Source organism: Gopherus flavomarginatus, chromosome 4, assembly GCF_025201925.1.
Source record: "Gopherus flavomarginatus isolate rGopFla2 chromosome 4, rGopFla2.mat.asm, whole genome shotgun sequence".
NCBI lineage: Eukaryota > Metazoa > Chordata > Testudines > Testudinidae > Gopherus > Gopherus flavomarginatus.
The window spans coordinates 116,807,949-116,823,094 of NC_066620.1; the positions used below are offsets into that span (position 1 = coordinate 116,807,949).

The 15,146-nt window shown below is 45.0% G+C and overlaps 1 protein-coding gene across 13 annotated transcripts in view; it reads left to right on the forward strand.

Annotated features, from left to right (window-relative positions):
• The window catches only part of EPB41L2 (erythrocyte membrane protein band 4.1 like 2), a 279,503-nt gene that overhangs the window by 234,197 nt on the left and 30,160 nt on the right, over positions 1-15,146 (forward strand). For all 13 annotated transcript variants that reach the window (XM_050949494.1, XM_050949498.1, XM_050949495.1 and 10 more), the window contains exon 13: positions 8,584-8,768. In XM_050949494.1, the coding sequence (XP_050805451.1) occupies positions 8,584-8,768 (185 nt within the window). The remainder of the gene's footprint in view (positions 1-8,583; positions 8,769-15,146) is intronic.

Consider the following 15,146-nt stretch of genomic DNA (forward strand, 5'->3'; position numbering starts at 1 on the left):
GTTGCAGTTACCTATCAGCAGTTTTATACTTAGTTTCAGCAAAATCAGATATTGCAAAAAACTGTCTTGTGACTTAGGGTGATTGCTGGTTAACTCACTTCTGCTAACTATACTGAGGAACTATGGTAAAGCTGCTTGGCCTCATTCTTATGCTCAGAATTTAAGCTTGGACCTATAGGTTTCTTGTATTACTGACACATTACATATATCTTTATCATGTGGTAACCCAGGGGTAGGCTGCGTGCGCGCGTGCGCTCTCTCTCTCTCTCTCTCTTCTCCCTCCACCCCTTTCCTCTCTGTCCTATCATTCATTTGCTATCCCCTTTACCCACCTTTCAGGCTTTTCTTTGGCCTTCTGTACTCTGTGCTACTTTTTCTCTTCTGCTTCTCCTTTTTTCTGAAAAGGAGTAATTCAGGAGATTAGTTTATGATCTTACTTTATTAAGAACCCCAAACTGGGGCTGAATAACAAAATGATCATTACTACATAATTGTACAGGAAAATCTCTTTAGCTGGTTAATAATTGTATTTTTTATAATCATTGCCCTTAATAATAAAGAATTTTAATCTTCCATACCTTCTTGTACAATAACATAATCTGATAATGGCTCTTTACATCAGGTTAAATACTTTACTCCTCTTTATCTTTATCAGCTCTGTTACTATAATTTATTCTTTGATTATTTTAACTGTCAACTATATCATTCTATATTAGAGGTGGTCAAACTGCGGGCCACATCCAACCCGCGGGACCCTCCTGCCCGGCCCCTGAGCTCCTGGCCTGGGAGGTTAGCCCCTCCCCTGCTGTTCCCCCTTCCCGCAGCCTCAGCTCACTCTGCCGCCGGCACATTGCTCTGGGTGGCGGGCTGTGAGGTCCTGGGGCAGCGCAGCTGCAGAGTCCGGCCTGACCTGGTGATCTGTGCTGCGCAGTAGCGTGGCGGTCAGGGGGCAGGGGTGTGTATGAGGTTGAGGCAGCCAGAGGACGGGGTACAGAGGGGTTGAATGAGGGTGGAGTCCCGGGGGAGGGCCAGTCAGGAAGGAGAGGAGGGGTTGGATGGGGTTGTGGGGGGCAATCAGGGGCAGGAGTTCTGGGCAGTCAGGGGACAGGGAAAAGGGGTGGTTGGATGGGGCAGGAGTCCTGTGGTTGGATGGGGCAGGGGGGGGCAGTCAGGGGACAGGGTTTGGATGGGGCAGGAGTCCCAGGGGGGACAGATAAGGGGTGGGGGCCAGGCCACAACCCCCTTCCCTTACCGGCCCTCCATACAATTTCCAAAGCCCATGCGGCCCTCAGGCCAAAAAGTTTGCCCGGCCCTGTTCTATATCCTGGGCCTTGAGTCTTATATTCAGACTTCTAAGTCAGCTCCTCTAACAGAGCCTTAAAGCTTCATTGCCATTGTCATTCTAACTTTTCTCTTGGCAGAATATGCTTCTACCAAATGTTCTCCTTCCATTGCTTAAAATGAGATACACAGAGACTCTTCCATTCCTCTGAACAATCAGTGGAAGGTAGTGGAGCTAGTATACGAGGGTTGGTTCTCATCTGTGATTGTGCTGCTACTCCCAAACATGTAATTCCACACCAAAAATGTATGTTAAAAGAACATCACAGTTGTGAAGAAAAGCACTTAAAAGTTGGATATGGCAAAGTGCAGATTGCCTTCACAGCCTTAATTTCTGCCTTCTTTGTGCCTATTCTTTATGATGTACTCTCTCTAAATATCTGATTGTATTATTATTTCCACAAGACCATTGCCTTTTTCAGTTTCCGTATTGATTGGTATAAAATGAATGAGGCAACTGCTGTTACTTTTGCTGCTCATTGAGTGACCCCATTTTATTCACTATACACTGTCTAGCCTAGGGTTGGGCAAACTTTTTGGCCCGAGGGCCACATCGGGGAATAGTAATGGTTTGGCGGGCCATGAATGTTCACAAAATTGGGGTTGGGGTGCAGGCTGTGGGGTAGAGCTGGGGATGAGTAGTTTGAGGTGTAGGAGGGTGCTCTGGGCTGGGACCGAGGGGTTCAGAGGGTGGAAGGGAGATCAGTGCTGGGGCAGGGGGTTGGAGCGTGGGGAGAGTCTCAGGGGGTGCAGGCTCCGAGCGGTGCTTACCTCAAGCAACTCCCAGAAGCAGTGGCATGTCCCTTCTCTGGCTCTTACATGGAAGTGTGGCCAGGTGGCTCTGTTTGCTGCCCCAGCTGCAGGTACCGCCCCTACAGCTCCCATTGGAGCATGTAGGAGCTGGAGAGGGGCCATGCCGCAGCTCTGAGAGCTGCATGGTGCGAGGCCCAGGCCGGAGCAGGGCCGAGTCACTTGTGTGGCCCCGGCCAGAGCGGGTCTGAGCTATGTGGTCCGACCCCAACCCAGCTCACCGGTTGGGGTGGGGTTGAGTTGCAGATGCGGCTCGCGGGCCAAATGTCTTGTGGGCCGAATCCAGCTGCAGGCTGTAGTTTCCTGACCCCTGATCTATCCTGTCAGCTAAAACACTAAATATGCTCTGATACACCAGTGCAAATGAGGCAGTGGCTGTAGTGAAGCTTTACTTCATTCAGTATATACATTAAAAGATCTTCTAGAATCAGCATATAGATCAGGGTGGGCAAACTACGGCCCCTGGGATTGCCACACTCATGGTGCCACGGGTCCTGCACCGTTCCCAGAAGCAGATGGCACCACGTACCTGCGGCTCTTGGGGGTGAGGGCAGAGGGCTCTGTGCGCTGCCCTCGCCTGGAGGCCCTGAACCGTGCAGCTCCCATTGGCTGGGAATGGGGAACCGTGGCCAATGGGAGCTTCGGAGAAAGTACCTGCAGGCGAGGGCAGTGCATGGAGCCCTCTGCCTCTCCCCATAGGAGCCGCAGGCACCTGGTGCCAGCCACTTCCGGGAGCAGCACAGTGTGGGGCCAGGGCGGGCAGAGATGCTACCTGAGCCTCGCTGTGCGCCGCTGCCACCCCAGAACTGCTCCTGGTAAGCAGTGCTGAACCCTTCCTGCACCCCAGCCCCCTGCCCCACATCCTGAACCCTTCCTGCACCCCGCACCACTCCTGCACCCTAGCCCCTGCCAGCCCCTTCTGCACCCCAACCCCCTGCCCCAGCCCTACATTCATGGCCCCACCTAGACGTGGCCCTTGGGCCAAAAAGTTTGCCCACTCTAATATAGATCATATTCCATATGTATTTGTATATTAATTCAAAAATTCTACTCAACGTTCATATGAATGCATAAAGAATTGATGCATATGTGCAGTCTTTAAATATGACTTGTTCAGATCAAAATCTATTTTCAACAAACCACTGTAATAGGAAAGGTTTGAGGAAGCTATACTAACCTAAAGATCTATTAGAATGGAAATACTTGGCCTTAAGTGTCGTTGTGATATGTTGGGTACACAATACTTCACATTTTCGTAGCACTGTACAGACATGAACTAATCATCCTCAGCACCCCTGTAAAGTATCTCATGTTCTCCCTTGAGTGATTGTTCTTATGTGTTTCATTGTTGGTAAGTATCTACCCCATGCTCTCAAGATTGAAATCCTTTGGCTAGCAACTTGCGTTGGGTTCCATCTGCACCTTGAGTGATGTCACACCATTTCTCAACAACTGGTGGCATAAAGGGTGGAGCGAGGCCAGCCTCCCCTGAGTTCCTTCTTACTGCACGTGGGGATGTCTTTATCTTCTGCAACTTGACAAGCTTTGTTTGTATGAGTTAGCCATTACTTTAGTTGAACTCAACTACTTTAGTTGTAGTTAGTTGACAGGTCTTTTGATAACTTTGGTTGGTTGGTTTTTTGTTTGGTTTGGGTTTTTTAATATACTAGTGTAAACGTGTGGACTCACCCCCGCGGCACCTCCTGCTGGTTGCTTCAGGGAATTAGCTCTATTCCAGCTACGGAGGCCCTCTGCAGGTCAGTGATCCACCTTGTTCTCAGCTACTGGCCCTGTGTCCCTCCCTGGACCCCGGTGCCCCTTTTACGTGGGGTTCTGCCCCCCTGGCAGTGACCCCTTTCTCTTTGGGATTCCCCCCTCCTGGGAACCCCCCACCCCACTCCACTATCCCCACTTTGCCTCAGTATTGGCCACTGCCCAGTCATTGTCTAGCCCCCATGCCCTGGGGCAGACTGCAGTATCAGCCACTCATCACAGGCAAAGGAGGTTTGGCCTGGCCGCCTTTACTCACCCTCTGGCTGCCCCTCTGCAAAACCTTGCAGGCCTAGAATTAGGCCCTGCAGCCTGGGGAGTTGCTGGCCTAGGGCTTCCCAGCTCCTAAGGCTTTTCCCCCAGCCCTGCCTTCCTTTAGGTTCCCTAGGTGAGTCCCCGAGCAGCCAGGCCTGTCTCTCTCTCCAGTCAGAGAGAGACTCTCTGTTTCTGGCACCCTTGGCCTTCTTATACAGCCTGTGGCTCAGTTTGGGGCATGGTCCCCAGCTGCAGCCACTCCCGCCATCAGCCCAGGCTTCTGGGTCCAGCTATGGCCCCTTCCCAGGGCTGCTTTTAACCCCTTCAGGGCAGGAGCAGGGATCCACCCTGCTGCACTAGGTATTGAGCTCCAGCCATAATGACTGAGCCCAGATCCTCCCGTTTTGAATAGTGCCCCTCATGTGAGTCAGCTATGCTTCTTAGTGATGGCATATCGTGTTTATTTTGTCTAGGTGAGGGGATATCGCTGAAGTGCTCAACCTATAGATTACTTTACTTTCCAAATGAACTCAGAAAGCGAGGGACACTTGTGTCATGGTACAATTCCCCACTCTGAACCTTAGCGTCCAAAAGATGGGGTACCAGCATGAATTCCTCTAAGCTCAATTACCAGCTTAGTACTTGTAGCGCTGCCACCAACCAGGAATTCCAGTGCCTGGTACACTCTGGTCCCCCCAAAACCTTGCCCGGGGGCCCCCAAGACCCAGTCTCTCTGGATCTTAACACCAGGAAAGAAAACCCTTTCCCCTACCGTTGCCTCTCCCAGACTTCCCCTCTCTGGGTTACCCTGGAAGATCACTGTGTGATTCAAACTCCTTGAATCACAAAACAGAGAGGAAAATGCACCTTCCCCCCTCCTTCTCTCTTCCCCTCCCAGATTCTCCCTGAGAGAGACAGTAATCCTAACACAGAGAGAATTTAGCCTCTCTCTCCCCCTTCCCTCCTTTCTCCCCACTAATTCCCTGGTGAATCCAGACTCAGTCCCCTGGGGTCTCACCGGAATAAAAAAACAATCAGGTTTTTAAACAAGAAAAGCTTTTAATTAAAGAAAGAAAAAACAGTAAAAATTATCTTTGTAAATTTTAAAAAAATGGAATAGGTACAGGGTCTTTCAGCTATAGATGCTGGGAACACCCTCCCAGCCTAAGTATACAAGTACAAATTAAAATCTTTTCAGCAAAATACCAATTTGAACTCCTTCCAGCCAAATACACATTTGCAAATAAGGAAAACAACCGTAAGCCTAACTCACTTTATCTACCTAGTACTCACTATTCTGAATCTATAAGAGCCTGTATCGGAGAGATTGGAGAGAAACTTGGTTGCACATCTGGTCCCTCTGAGCCCCCAGAGTGAACAACAACCAAAACTAACAGCACAGCACAAAAACTTCCCTCCCTCAAGATTTGAAAGTATCCTGTCCTCTGATTGGTCCTCTGGTCAGGTGACAGCCATGCTCACTGTTCTTGTTAACCCTTTCCAGGCAAAGAGATATGAAGCACTTTTGTTCTATTAACTTTTATCTGTTTATGACACCTTGCCTGAAACTTTTCTTATAAGACCAGTCCATGAGATATCACTTTGATGCAGGCACTAAGGACCCTCAGAATAGAACAGTCTTCTTCCAAGAGTGCTCTGGTGAGTGTTACCCTGGAATTGAGTGGTGTTTTACCCGGAATTTGATCAAGCTAATTGCAGCCATATTGTGTGCATTCAGCTGCCATGAATTAATAAAATAGAACACCAAATAGTTAAGGGTTAATTTGGACAAGCAGGGCTTTTGGAGGCAAGGTCAAATATTAGCTGCAGGCTTGCAGTTTCTGCTAATCAGAATGCGAGGAGGGGAGAGAAGACTCAGCAAATTATGAGACTGAAAGAAAATAAGTGGATGGAGACCTTGAGTTTGAGGGACTTATTATGGCTAAGATTGTTAGAAATGTTTTGTTTCCTGATGTAGACAAGGTCTATGGTGATTGAAGTGGGAGCCTTAGGAGAGTGTTGTTAAGTAGCTGATTGAAGTTAGGAGAAATGATGACCCAGTAGGGGTCAGTATGAGCTATGTGTTTTGTAAAAGATAGTTTATAAAAAGACTAGATAATAGTGTGTGCTTTGGAGAAGTTCTCTTAAGCTGTCCCAAGAGACTTTTTTTTCCTGACCCCATACTCCCCAACTGGGAAGTGACCGGCCGTCGCTGGCCTGCTACTAATTACTCAATACCATCTCAGATCTACCCTAATATAATGCTGTCCTTGGGGGACAAAAACATCTTACCGCGTTATAGGTGAAACCGTGTTACAATGAACTTGCTTTGATCTGTCGGAGCACGCAGCCCCCCTCTCCCTCCCCGGAGCGCTGCTTTACTGTGTTATAGCCAAATTCATGTTATATCGGGTCGTGATATATCTGGGTAGAGGTGTAATTATTGGATGTTCTAAACCTATTGCTTAAATCTAATCAATAGTAGTTTTAGATAAGATCATTCTTATTTGTACCAATCTTTCATCAGCCGGAAGCGCTGTGTTTCTATTTAATCCTGACATCGCCTGGAGTGAAACAGTTAATTTTCCACAGCTTTGGGTTCTGAAAACCATGAGTAACCAGAGTGAGCTCTGACTCTCTCTATTGTAAGTTTCCAAGCATCTTCTTTGTAAAAGACCCCTCAAGTCTTTGTAACGGGCTTCTGAGAGGTGTAGGACAGAGCATTGCTCTGCAAAAGAGCACTGGCATAAATCACTTTCCCAGGCACCCGATAAAATAAGGAGTTTAATTTCTCACTGACTTTCAATGGGAATTGTGCACCTAACTGACATTTGTGCCTTTGCCAATCTCCCCCTGTAACGTGCACTGCAAGGCATTCTCCTCTTGGTTTACACTAAGTCAGTAGAACTTTCTTGAGTAATTATTTTGCAACTTCAAGCCAAACAAATGTTTAAGATCAGATGACCCCTTATTAGTCCCAGTCCTGGAGCATCCTGCTTCCAGCAGCCAACACTCCCACCTGGCCCCTCAGTCCTTTGTTCTTGTTCCCAGGCAAACATTGTCACCATGCCCTCCTCCTTAACCCTTTGTTTTCCAGCAGCTTCCTAAGTAGAGTGGGCCATCCATCCTCATTAATTGCTAGGTGCCAAGTGCTTGGGCAACTGGAGTGGCCATTGTCTTCTCGGACTTTCCATGGTCATGGGGGGCCAGGTCCCAAGCAGCTAGGAGTTGGTTAAACCCTGTATCTCTACAACCTTTTCCCACCACCTAGTTAACCAGGCTCCATGCAGGGGAAACTGAGGCACACACCATATTCATAAAAATATTATGAAAAATTCCCACTCTGTCACAGCTACTGTTTCTGTTAGCTTTCTTGGCTTGTGTAATCCTGTCAGAATTCTTCACCCTTGGATATTTATTCTTCTGGCCACTTTTCACTGCTCTCTTGCATCTCTTCTCAAGGGTGTACTTATTTTAGGGTGACTAGATGTCCCAGTTTTTTTAGGGACAGTCCCAGTATTTGGGGATTTGTCTTATATAGGCACCTATTACCCCTCACCTCTGTCCTGATTTTTCATACTTGCTGCCTGGTCACCCTAATTTATTAAAACATTTTTAATTTCAGGTTGAATATCTGCTGCATTATTGCCAGTGTTTTGGCTGAGCCAGCTGGTTTTAGAGCTCCTCCTGCTGGTTAATACTATTATAGTGATTCTAGCTGTCAGAATAAAATGGATTCAGTATCTCTAATGCCTTTTGTGTTTGTTACATCATACATCAAATATACCTATTAAGTATTGCCAGTAACTAGCTAACAGGAATGAGTAAACCAAATTGGATAAAAGAAAAAACAGCTCAAGTTTCTCTCAAGATACAAAGTTTGAAAAAGTGTAACTTTTTTATGTTGAACTTTGTGTGTTTCTCCAGTGCCTGATTTTCTCTGTGTTCAGAAGTAGAAATACTTTGAGAGAACTATCTATGCATGGTGTTTCTGTATTAGCTGAAAACAGAATGTACTGAAAATATCAAATTTGTGCAAGATGGTTTTTATCATGGGTATATAATGACATGTACAGCCTACTTGTTCTTTTTTCTTGTGGTTTATGTTGTCACCAGATGTGTGATAATTTTTAAAATGGCTACTTGACTATAGTATTTTCTCTGTATAGTACATACACATCACAATTAGCAACAGTTATCCATTGCCAGTTGTATAAATGCAGTTAGAATCATACACTTGGGATGTTATCGTAACTTCATTTACTGTTCAGTTACAGAGTTTTCCCCTGGATTGTTCTTATCCCTAAATGGCTAAGCTGTTGTGAAACAATATTTTATGTTCAAAAGTCATGAAAATAAAACTTTCCAGCATACCCAGAATAACCAAAATTTTCTATTCTCTAATAGCTCCTGTGGGTATCACAGACCAAAGTCTGCTAAGGGACTTTTCTGCTACCACAGTGGGACCTGCTGGTGAAAAGGTCTTTGATGGTGAAGCTGTTGGCCAGACCAAGTTAAAAAATGGTGAAGGTAGAGATGAGGATGGAAGCCCAACTAAAATTCCACAACTGGAATTAACCCAGGATGAAAAGGTATGATGGATTGTAACAATAAAGATAACTCTTAACTAACATTTAAAGTGGAGTTGTATGTCCTTAAAAATAACAAGCAGCATACTAGAAGATGTTGTTAATTATTTCGAACTCCTCCTTTATGTTTAACCATATATACACACACAGTGTATTTTATATGACCAAAAGGGAACAACAAATTTCAAATTTGCATGTGTGAGATTCAGTTTTGTGAATTTTTTTCTTTTAATTGTTGCTACAAGATAATTTGCCATAATTAGGCGCGATGCAAACACTTTCGGCATATAATTGTTCAAATTGAACTTTCTCTTAACTTACTTTAAGCCACATTTAGCTAGTTTGTATAATTTTACTCAAACTTCTAAAATGATGCTAGTATATCTGGTATCATACACAACCTGTTATTTGGTTGTATATATTTTCTTTTTCAAGTAAATTTCAATGCTTAACATGGTGCTTGCTTTATTTGCCAACTGCAAAAATCTTTTAAGCTGTCCTTTTATACATCAGTATCAGTTATAGAAACATACTAACTTATTAAAAGAATTTCCGTGTAGAACTGATACACAGCTTTCCAGGGAAAGTTGAGTTTGTTGATAGTGGAGAAATTGTAGTGCAAGTGGCAATTTATTTGTCTTACTTATTGGAGTTAGCAAGGAAGCAGATCATGAACTTTAATTTGGATTTTGTTTTATGTGCTTTCACATCAATATTTATGCCAACACCTCTTTCCAAAATGTAAGCTCAAGCTTTGGAGTTCAGAAATAGTCTGTGTATCTTCTCTGACATGTATTCCTGTTTTTCCTGGCAGACATCCAGAAATTTCTGTTGCTATCGTTTTTTTAAAAAAACCTTAAGGAATTTTCATTTTGAAAACTGCATTTTTGTGCATTAGGCAAAGGGTACCCAAATCACTGGCCAGGGCACAACATTTGGGCTGTCGAGTCTCCCAGTGCAGCTTACAGCCCAGCCTCCGTCATCCTATAACTGCAATGTGAGACCAAACATGAACAGCCTCATATTTTTATTGCCAGGGAACTTAAACAGCTAACTTCTAGTCAGTCAAGGAAGACGCACACAGTTCTACATTTGATGAAAACATGTATTTAGGTAAATTAATATGCAAATTCTGGCTCCTGGCAAGATACTAGTGTGGTCTCTCAGAGTCACAAAGCTGGGGCACCTTAGGATAGATTATACAACCAAGAAAGATTCCTCAGCCATGGGATGGAAAAGCTCAGTGGTTTGGGAAGGGCTTCCATGTTTTATGAAGCTATTCACTGTAGCGTGCTACATGTACGAGCTGTGCAAATAGCATTTTCTAAATACTATTTTTTTTTTTTGCTGTTTTTAAATTCCAGAGGAAATGGTAGTAAATCCTAGGATCAAAATGCCTGCTTGTCTTTTTTATGTGCTGCTGTATATCATGAACTTTCTGCCAAAGCTTTGAACATTTGTTTGCTCCCACCAGTTGTAGGTGACTGCACTTACTACATTCAAAAGTGCAAAGTTTGTCACAACCTTAAAACAAAAAATCTGTTCAGATTCAGAATTCTTAAAACTGGACAAGTGGGCTAATTTTTAAAAATACATGGGACTTTTCAATTTTTATTTGGCTTTTATATTACATTGGTAGTGGTGGCTCTATTTCCGAGTAAAAGGTTTCACTAACTAACAATTTCTTTTTTTCCTCTCTTCTTGTGCATTCTTTCTGCCAACAAACTTACATTTTATTGTGTTTTCGTATTCAACTGTGGCTGGACTCTTTTTTTTTTTTTTTTTTTTTTTTTTTTTTTTTTTTTTTTTTCTTCAGTCCCTTCACATGTATCCACTATCACCACTCCTTCACTGTGTTTCATCCTGTCCCACAAACCTGCCAACTATCCCTGACATGGACGTGCTTTTGGACACTTCAGAGAAAGATCCCTTTCAGGAATATGTCCATAGCCCCTCAGACTGCTGGGAGTGCAGTCCCATGAGAATAATACCAACTCACAGTGGAAATGAAGTGACATTGCCTAATATCTTGGAGCCTATGAGACCCCCTGTTAGTCACCATTCTTCTCCTGCAATAGAGGGAAAGCCCCATAAAACAGTTGACTACAAAGATACTGAGTTTAGTTTTTCATTAAGCTTTAGCAAACTCTTTGCTTCTAATTTCCTTTCACTGCTTGATGATGGTTACATCAGTTTTCCTAGTCTCCCTGAGGTTTGCATCTCCTACCTCCCACCTGGTCTTCAACACTTTGTTCCTATCACCTCTCCCTCATTCATTCCCTCTTTTCTCTTTATCTTTTTGCTGCTTCTCTCTGCTTTTCAGTCTGTTCCTGTCTCACTCACATTTTCCCTTCCTCTCGCTCTGTCCCTCTGCTACCTGGAGCCTAAGGCGACTTCATTGAGCTCCTCTTATGACAATGACCTGAATGACAAAGCAGAGGAAGAGGTGGTGTGTAACTTTGTCACTTAAATGCTGCCACCTGCACGTGGACTTTGCATCTGCGCACTGAGGAGCACTCAACCTTGCACACGTCCTAGTGTACAATACAAATTGTCTTTGTAACTGTTCTCATTAATGGTAACTTGCCACTGATATACTCAGGTACTCTAAATATCTGGTTTTTTCTGCATGAATAACAGTGTGTTGCAACATACATAATTTTGATTATATCCCCTGGGTGCTGTATCTAAGGAAGAATTTTTTTTTGTAATTGAAAAGATTTGAGCACATTATTTTATTAGACATATTTTGGAATAAGATTAAATCAGTAGAATTACTGAGCAACATTCTTAATTTCTCCTCTGCTGCTTGGTCCGAGACAGAACACTGTCCTCCTACAGCGTTCTTGGCCTTTTCTCTTTCTTAAAGTTAGTTACTTTATAGTTGTAGGTTTCTGTTTAGCATTCAGTATAATTAGTTAAGTTTAGCTGAGACTGTTTTTTCCCCTCCCTTTTATCCCGGAATATGCGTCTTCTCCTAGCGGGGTATGCCTGGTTTGTCATGCTTCAAACGTCACCACTCTTGCTAGGAGGCTAAACTCTAAGTGCATCCGTTGCCTGGGGGAGTCCCACATCTCTCAGAAGTGTTCCTTCTGTTTGGCCCTTAAGTCCAGGGCTAGGAAGAGCAGGGAAATAAAGCGTTGACTGTGGAACGTTCCCTGCAACCGCTCTGTAAGCCAGGTCAGGAGACACACCCCATGTATCTGTACCCAGATAGATCCAGTGCCCCATCAGATTCGGGGCATGCTTCCCCTAAGAAAGGGATATCTTTGGATACTGGGAAGACTCCCAAAAAGAGGAGTGCAGACTTTTTTTAATGAGCCAGCTTCAAAAAAGACCAGGTCCCTGTCAATGTCCTCAGTGTCTGATATTACCGTTGAGGCCAAGGACTTGTCCTTGGTACCGCGAAGCCTGGACCTCTAAGGACAGGAGGCACAGCTCTGTTAGGGCACTTTACCCTCCACCAGTAAGGATGGTAAGCTCAGGGTACCATCCAGCTCAGCACTGCCATCGGCACCAAGGCATTCTACTGAGCTGTTGGTGTTGTGCACCTTAATCCAGCTATTGGTACCAATGCAAACAGCTCAGCTGGGGATGTCTATGCAAGTAGTAACCTCTGTACTGAGCAAGCATCAGTGCCTGACATCTACAACATCTGAGTTCACCCATCGTTGTTGGCACCATCACCTACAGCTATGGCATCCAGTACCACAGGAGTTCTGATACCTGAGGGACCTCTGTGTCGGACAAACCAGAATATCTGTTGTTGTCTGGGACCGCCTGTATCTCATTACTGAGACCTCAGTCTTTGTGTGGCCTCTGTGACACAGGACTCTCCTCATCTACATTAGATGTCCCTCATGGGAGGATGCAGAGGAGGACTCCTCCCAATCATTCTAATCCGTTTCTGCCAGGAGTTCTCTTATGTACCCCTTTGGGAAACTACCCTCGCACAGAGAGGACCTTGTGTGACACCAAGAATGGTAGAACCAACCTTGTATGCCACTCCTGTTCCTTATGGACTCCTGGCCATACTGTGATGTGTGTCCTGCCTATCACAAGCAATTTAACAATCCATGAATACCTTCTCTCAGGGAGACCAGGGTTTCGCGTCCTCCTGTACCCATTCATGACAGGAGGAGACATTTGAAAAGCAGGAGGCTAGGGCAAATGAGGAAGTTACCCCTAAGATTCCCATTTCACCGTCATCGCCGAAAGAAGCAGTTATGCTTCCACCACCTTCCATGGTTGACAACTTCAGACAATTTCAGGACTTAATTAGAAGGGTAGTGGACACCTTCCAGATCTCTCTGGAGGAGGTCAAAAATCCACAGCACAAGCTGCTAGATATTTTTGCAGTCAGCAACACCCTCCAGACCAGCACTACCTGTTAATGAGGCTCTCCTGGTTCCAGCTAAGACGGCATGGCAAACACTGACCACTGTTCCACCAATGTGCAAAAGGGCAGGTAAGAAATACTGTGTGCCCCTTAAGGATTCAGACTTTTATTTCCCTATCCCCCACCTAACTCATGTGGTCATGGCCAAATACAACCTTACTAATTACAACAAGTTCATGGCATTTATTGAGTATCTGCCACACAACTGCAGGGAGGAATTCCAGTCCATAGTTGCGGAGAGGTGAACTATTGGCCAGAACAGCTCTCCAAGAGTCCCTAGACTCTCAGACACTGCTGCCAGATCCATCTCCATAGTAGTAGATATGCACAGGACATCATGACTTGAACTTTCAGGGTTTCTGATAGAGGTTCAGAACATGGTAGAGAATCTCCCCTTTGATGTTCATAAGCTTTTCTCATACACTATGAATGACTTTCTGTTCCTTGGGCATTTACATACCTTATGAGCAAGAAACATTTTAATAGGGCACAGACTGCTCAGACATTGTTCCATGCTCAGTTCTTGGGGTACCACAGACTTGCAGAACTTCTCAGCAAGAGAGACTGATTTCAAGGAAGAGGGCCAACCAACCACCCTTTATGACCACCCAAGCATCATCTAAATAGTTTTGATGAGTTGAGAGTTTTAATCCTCCCGCTCCTCTGACTTTACAGTTGTGTACTTTAACCTTCTCTTTGGAAACTATCTTGTCCATTTCCACCAGGCTTTGGAGTGAATCATCAGTGGCTCTTGAAGGTAATAGGCTATGCCATGCAGTTTCTGGCACTTCTTCCCTTCCACCTCCTTCCCTGTCCCTCTTCAGAGACCCCTCTCTCAAACTTCTACTAAGGCAAGAGGTGGAGACTTTCTTCTGACTAGGAGCAATGGAAGTGGTCCCGTCCACTTACAGGGGCAGGGAGTTCTACTCAAAATACTTCCTAATACCAAAGAAGGATGGAGGTTGGAAGCCGATCTGAGCCAGCCGAGCAAGTTTGTGACACCTCAAATGTTCAGGATGGTGACTTTGGCAACTATAAATCCTTCACTAGAGGAAGGGGATTGGTTTTCATCCCTTAGTTGACAAGATGCCTACTTCCATATAACTATACGCTCATCACACAGCAGAGATGACCCATGCCTGCCAATTGGAGGCGGGGGAAGCAGAGTGAAGGCAGCTGGCTTCAGCAGTGCTACTGAGCATACTTAGTCCATGTGAGCATTCTCAGTACAAGGCAAGCAGCAAATCGGGAGGGGGTTTGTGATCCCCACATACCCCATCTCCCCCACCACCACCATGTGTCGCCTCTGTCACACAGGAAATATCTACGATTCACTGTAGTCCAAAATCATTTCCAGTACGGAATGCATCCCTTTGGCTTACCCTCAGCTCCAGTGGGATTTTCAAAGGTTCTGGTGGTAGTGATGGCTTACCCTTGGCAGGAAACGATTCTTGTCCTCCCATACCTTGATGACTGGCTACTCAAAGGCCATTCTTTCAAAGCAGAGTTATCGTCCACTCAGAAGGTGCTTGCTCTGTTCAAAGAGTTGAGCATACAACTGAATATAAAGAAATCCACACTAGTATTGGTACAAAGGATGCAGATTATAGGGGCGTTCTTGGACTCAGTGACAGCCAAAGCATACTGCTCTGTAGACAGATTTCTGGCCACGTCAGGACTGTCAGGGACAATTCAGGGAAGCTCACAACCACAATAAGGAACTGTCTTCAACTCTTGGGCCATATGGCAAATTGCACCTGGTGACCAGTCATGTAAGGCTATGCTTCCAATGCTTCCAGAATTGGCTAAGAGCTGTCTCTTCTTCAACCAGGTGCACCTTGGAAGGGAGAGTAACAATCTCCTTGCACATAAAGAACTCGCCAAATTGGTGGAAGGAGCAACTTTGATTTCAGTAAGGCATTTGATACGGTTCCACATGGAGAATTATTAGCTAAATTGGAAAAGATGGGGATCAATATGAA